The 6,948-nt window shown below is 42.3% G+C and overlaps 1 protein-coding gene across 1 annotated transcript; it reads right to left on the reverse strand.

Moving 5' to 3' along the window:
• LOC139758494 (kappaPI-actitoxin-Avd3c-like) lies at window positions 1–2,936 on the reverse strand. The gene is made up of 3 exons (XM_071679985.1): window positions 2,864–2,936; window positions 2,583–2,676; window positions 1–2,060 (listed from the first exon to the last, which is right to left on the reverse strand). The coding sequence occupies exons 2-3, from the start codon at window positions 2,650–2,652 to the stop codon at window positions 1,876–1,878; spliced, it is 255 nt and encodes an 84-aa protein (XP_071536086.1). The 5' UTR covers window positions 2,653–2,676; window positions 2,864–2,936; the 3' UTR covers window positions 1–1,875.
• Window positions 2,937–6,948: the final 4,012 nt, after the last annotated feature.

Raw genomic sequence — 6,948 nt, forward strand, 5'->3', positions numbered from 1 at the left:
TCATGTTTACATTTATTATGTGGTCTTCATTAGAGATGTTCAAGTGAGTAAGTCGTTACATAATATTAGTTTCCTTAAGCACAACTCTATAATCAAGTCTATGATGCCATGGCAGGGACCTTCCTCACATATATCTCGCGTCCTTTATTAATAACTATATCAACTAAGACAGTAACATGACCCAAAGTCGAAGACTATAATCCACCAGCGTTAATACCAGTCCTAATGGTATGCAATGATCAACGTACATTAAGATAATAAACACTAACTCACAAGTTAATATTAACAAAGGAATAATCTATATAGCTCTTAGTGTAAATGACCCAATTTATGAAATTAACTACATGATTCACACTGATGATCATCAGACATTCAAAACTTTTTTTGCATTATCACATTCGTGACAGTAATAGATACACCTATTTATTTGAATCTTTGGTATTTTCCCTTTATATCAAGATATTCTTTACAAACCCTATATATAAATATTATTTATCTATTTTTTATTTATTTTTTTATTGTTTTATTTTTTTATACTTCTCCCACTATTGCATTTTTTCCCTGCAAAAATCGTCCAAATGCCTCTCTCTTCTCTTTCACTAATACTCTTACTTCTTCATCCCACCACTCACTACCCTTTCTAAACAGCCCACCTCCCACTCTTCTCATGCCACAAGCATCTTTTGCGCAATCCATCACTGATTCCCTAAATACATCCCATTCCTCCCCCACTCCCCTTACTTCCATTGTTCTCACCTTTTTCCATTCTGTACACAGTCTCTCCTGGTACTTCCCCACACAGGTCTCCTTCCCAAGCTCACTTACTCTCACCACCTTCTTCACCCCAACATTCACTCCTCTTTTCTGAAAACCCATACTAATCTTCACCTTAGCCTCCACAAGATAATGATCAGACATCCCTCCAGTTGCACCTCTCAGCACATTAACATCCAAAAGTCTCTCTTTCGCACGCCTGTCAATTAACACGTAATCCAATAACGCTCTCTGGCCATCTCTCCTACTTACATAAGTATACTTATGTATATCTCGCTTTTTAAACCAGGTATTCCCAATCATCAGTCCTTTTTCAGCACATAAATCTACAAGCTCTTCACCATTTCCATTTACAACACTGAACACCCCATGCATACCAATTATTCCCTCAACTGCCACATTACTCACCTTTGCATTTAAATCACCCATCACTATAACCCGGTCTCGTGCATCAAAACCGCTAACACACTCATTTAGCTGCTCCCAAAACACTTGCCTCTCATGATCTTTCTTCTCATGCCCAGGTGCATATGCACCAATAATCACCCATCTCTCTCCATCAACTTTCAATTTTACCCATATTAATCGAGAATTTACTTTCTTACATTCTATCACATACTCCCACAACTCCTGTTTCAGGAGTATTGCTACTCCTTCCCTTGCTCTTGTCCTCTCACTAACCCCTGACTTCACTCCCCAGACATTTCCAAACCACTCTTCCCCTTTACCCTTGAGCTTCGTTTCACTCAGAGCCAAAACATCCAGGTTCCTTTCCTCAAACATACTACCTATCTCTCCTTTTTTCACATCTTGGTTACATCCACACACATTTAGGCACCCCACTCTGAGCCTTCGAGGAGGATGATCACTCCCCGCGTGACTCCTTCTTCTGTTTCCCATTTGGAAGAAGGAGTCAGGATATATATATATATATATATATATATATATATATATATATATATATATATATATATATATATATATATATATATATATATATATATATATATCACATGACATTTGGACGTTCAGTTCATATCATATAAGCACACACACACACACACACACACACACACACACACACACACAACACTTCCTGATCTAGTTGGACCCACAGAATTTCCAGCAGAGCTCCTCAGTGACAAAATTGTTGGCATTTCCCTCACAATTGCCGTACTGGAACAGCTCGCATCGCCCAGTTGCTGAGTTGAAAAAGTAGCGCGAGGCATTAGCTTTACATGGCCCCTTATCTTTTGGAAGTCTGCATATCTCTTCACGTGTGAGACCTGAAATATAGACATAGACTTATAGTGAACTACTGAGATGGCGTGTCAACCCCACCACACACGTGTACTGAAGGGAATTGGATAAGTGGATCGTGTTTTCTCTCGTGCATTTAGGTGTGACAAGGAGTGGTGGATGGCATGTCTCTATTTCCATATAGGTATGAGGATGTGACATCATGTGGCAGGGAGGTCGTATAGGAACCGGTAGACAAGATAAAACGAATAGAATAACGAAGATAATCCATCAGTATTTGTGCTATGTACTGATGGACGGAAACAAGACATGTCAACAATTCCTCCAGTCTTGATAACTATGGAAAACAGGAAATGGACTGTGGCAGATGAAATGGTGCAGATATATAAACATGATTCGATTCTACAACCGTGGGTTGATTGGGAACACGTTCAGCATCTTACTTCTTACATGGGATAACGAATATGTCGTTTAATCCTTCAATAACAAGGATCATTTGGAATGGAGGAGACATTCATCCTGAGGGAAATGCTATAAGAATACTTTACCGTGAGCTGTGGTGGAGACAGCCAGCACCACCAGCACCAGGATGGCCACCAGGGGAACTACTCGAGCCATCGTCCTCAGAAGGAGATTCAAAATCTGTTAAAAACACGTCGGATTAAATACTTTTAACTTATTGCAGTTCTTTGATGTCTATTGTCGTTCGTTGCGTCTATAGAATCGTTATGTCGCTCTCCCAGAGCAACGTAATATAACATGCTGTAAAAAGAGTATATAGTAATTATATATTTCTTGTTTGGTTACTCTGTGATGGTGGGTAACTAACACCTAGTCAGTGAGAGACGAGAGAGGATGAGATACGAAGCAGGCGGGAAGACCCAAGGGAATGATCCTACACTCCGACGGACCGACTTTATATAGTGCCTCCTTGCCATGTGCAAGTGACTAGCTCAGTCCCCGATTACCTCACCACCTCAAACTGGGAATTAAGACAAATGATTAGGTAACTTTAGACCTCAGAACTTGACCTCCTAATCAGTAGGCACTGGCCATATTTTCCCTGTGTCTGAATATGCATATATAGCGTTCGCTGGAAATGACCAGTGCACATTAGTGTGTTATAGAATGGCAGTAGTAACACGGTAGGTAACTCATGTAAACACACGAGTGAAAAACGTCCCCTTCACACACAAGATGATTCAGTCCTGACCGATCTTAATCGCCCTTAATCGCTATAGAAATCGACCTTAGCCCTAGTCATATGGCGTTTGGTGATCGCTCATTTATGAAGCTGCTTGTAAAATCCAAGACAACTCGGAGAAATGGGGACGATGAAGCTTATCTTTGGGCTGAACTTACGACAACTGGCAACTATACAAAGAGAAAGATACAAACAAGACAGGGAAACCCCTCCATTCCTGACGTCACTAATGGTACCAGCTGTTCCTGGATTCGTACATTGTGACACTCTATTTCCAGCGTCCAAACCTGAGTTGACGCGTGAAACGATTGATAATTGACTCTTGTATTAAATACCCCAATGGCTGTGTGTCTATAGGGGCTGTGGGGAGCAGGTGTGAGTGGCCCCACACAAAACAGGTGCGTGTGGGTGATGGTGACCGCATTACAGGTATACAGAGCTGGTTGAGGTTGTGTTAAGTATACATATGTATGCACATAAGAGTAAATATGTGGGATGTATATAAGGTTAAGGGAAGGGGGAACACCCCTGTACAACTTTCCCCATAATACATCATTGATAATAATCACAAAAAAAATAGCTCCAGTGCTCCCATATATGGTAGAACTGTCTGATATGGTAGAACTGTCTGATATGGTAGAACTGTCTGATATGGTAGAACTGTCTGATATGGTAGAACTGTCATATATGGTAGAACTGTCTGATATGGTAGAACTGTCATATATGGTAGAACTGTCTGATATGGTAGAACTGTCTGATATGGTAGAACTGTCTGATATGGTAGAACTGTCTGATATGGTAGAACTGTCATATATGGTAGAACTGTCTGATATGGTAGAACTGTCTGATATGGTAGAACTGTCTGATATGGTAGAACTGTCTGATATGGTAGAACTGTCTGATATGATTCTTCACTACATTCACTGCAGGAAGAGATTCAAACCATAAATGGATCCGTATGATGTTGCTTTTGTTGTGTCACTCAAACAAAAAGAATAGGTATGGATATATTCGCTTAGAGAGAGTATCTGTAATATCATGACCTGTAGTGAAGACAACTAGCGCCACCCCAGCTCCGGGACGGTCGTCAAGAGAACTACTTGAGGCATGACATGGCGCTCACGAAGCTGGTAAAAACCAAGAGAGTGTTAACAGTTTTGTGGGTCACACTGTTTTCCCTCTGCTGTTTTCCTCTCTGTTCCCTCTTGACTGTGGTAGCGTGTCTTGTCTGTTCTCGATACTCAAAATGAAATTGTATGCCATACGAACTGTCCACAATTTTCAATTATAGTTTTATCAAGACTCTCTCTCTCTCTCTCTCTCTCTCTCTCTCTCTCTCTCTCTCTCTCTCTCTCTCTCACTCTCTCTCTCTCTCTCTCTCTCTCTCTCTCTCTCTCTCTCTCTCTCTCTCTCTCTGGCGCCATCACAGGAAGAGAAATCATTTGAGAATGGGAGGGTATCATTTCGACACACACACATATATATATATATATATATATATATATATATATATATCTATGGTCCGTCTGACAGGTGGCTGGGTTATCCACAACCAATATAAACAGATGATGCTTGACCGAGAGAGAGATAACCCCCTCACCTCACCTCACCTCACCTCGCCTCGCCTCACCTCACCTCACCTCGCCTCACCTCTACACCAAAGAGAGAGAGCGAGGGGGTCTGATGCATGTCTAGTGCATTACATCAACCACAAGATGTTACGTGTAGCAGTCTCCCTCCGTGACGTCCCAGCCTCACAGTGGTAGCGTGAGCACTGCTTGTCTGTGTGTTACCCAAACACTGGTGTATGGATGTGGAGTGAGGCTCTTGCGTGGCTTACCTCTTCATGGCGGTGTGGAGGTATGTTGAGGACTGCAAGGTGATGCGTCATAATGAGCCTGGCGGCTGGGCAGAGCCCCAATATTGGTGTATGAAATCGAGAAGCTGGTAGGGAGCGTCACACGTCTACGGTAGGAGAAACTATAGCAAAAGATTACGGACGTAAGACCCCTGAGTGGTGTGGACATGATGAATGAAGTTGTGAAGTATATGTGACTGAACCATACACAGTACGGTTGAGGAAGAATGGACTTCCAGCTCCCTGACTTTTTCCTCGCTTATTTAGAGGAAATTATGGAGATGCATTATCCTAGAGATGGTGTGTGTGTGTGTGTGTGTGTGTGACCCTCATAACACTAGGTGTGTGAGGGTGTGGCGCTCAGCGTTCAATGAGGCGTTACCTCCACACTGGTGTGTGGGAGAGTCACCGTCTTCCCAGTACTGTCCCACCTCATCATGTTCGTCAGTCAGTTCTATGCGACAGTACTCCACCCTCCTCCTCACCCAGACCACTCTATAACTAACCACCTACTTACCCATGCCTCACGCTTCAGTAACCTCTAACCACAGATCCCCCACTTCAACTGACTAAAGACATATAAACACACTGAAATAATTTTGGCAAGCACCAAACGATCGGCGTCAAAACCCAGTCTTAAATTCCATTCCACCAGTTATACACCCATCAGACACCACACTTCCCAGACAAACACGAGTCATACTCTCCCGTTGACGCTATCGATATCACCCATCACGATAGCAGTGAACAAGCGCTATTTCAGCGTATGCCAAGACCTTTCATGCCCACAGTGCAACTAACATAAAGAGGACGTCGAGTACATACTACTCAGCTGCTATGCATTCTCTCCACACAGACGCACACTATAACATCACAACACCCTATAACTTGTGGTCCTGGCCTGCGGACGTGAGCAGAGTGCTATTGGAACCTCTTCAGGAGAGAAGGGACGCCTGGGGCAGGAAGGTAATTGGCAATAATGGTACAGCGTTTGAACCTGACAGGAGTAAAAGGAAGTTGCATAAGTTGGTCGGAGTCGGTGGGAGGAGGGAGGCCCGTGGACCAGAAATTGAAACTGGTGCATGCAAGTGAGAACTTCGTCAACATGAGTGATGACATGTAATACACACACACACACACACACACACACACACACACACACACATAATACTTCGATGACGCGGGAAACGGCGATCAATTATTTGCGAGGTAGCGCAAGGAAACAGACGAAAGAAATGGCCCAACCCACCCCCATACACATGTATATACATACGTCCACACACGCAAATATACATACCTACACAGCTTTCCATGGTTTACCCCAGACGCTTCACATGCCTTGATTCAATCCACTGACAGCACGTCAACCCCGGTATACCACATCGCTCCAATTCACTCTATTCCTTGCCCTCCTTTCACCCTCCTGCATGTTCAGGCCCCGATCACACAAAATCTTTTTCACTCCATCTTTCCACCTCCAATTTGGTCTCCCTCTTCTCCTCGTTCCCTCCACCTCCGACACACACACACATATATATATATATATATATATATATATATATATATATATATATATATATATATATATATATATATATATATATATATATATATATATATATATATATATTTATATATACATATACGCCCATACAAGCACATATACATACACATACACAGACATATACACATATACACATGCACATATTCATGCTTACTTGCCGTCATCCATTCCTGGGGTTTGGTCGGTACGAAAAATCTAAACATCGAAAGCTAAACGTGAGTCTTATCTGCAGAAGACGTAGAACACAAGAAGTGAGCGAATGTATCGTGTGTGTGTGTGTGTGTGTGT

This window comes from Panulirus ornatus, chromosome 30 (assembly GCF_036320965.1).
Source record: "Panulirus ornatus isolate Po-2019 chromosome 30, ASM3632096v1, whole genome shotgun sequence".
NCBI classification, from domain to species: Eukaryota; Metazoa; Arthropoda; class Malacostraca; order Decapoda; family Palinuridae; genus Panulirus; species Panulirus ornatus.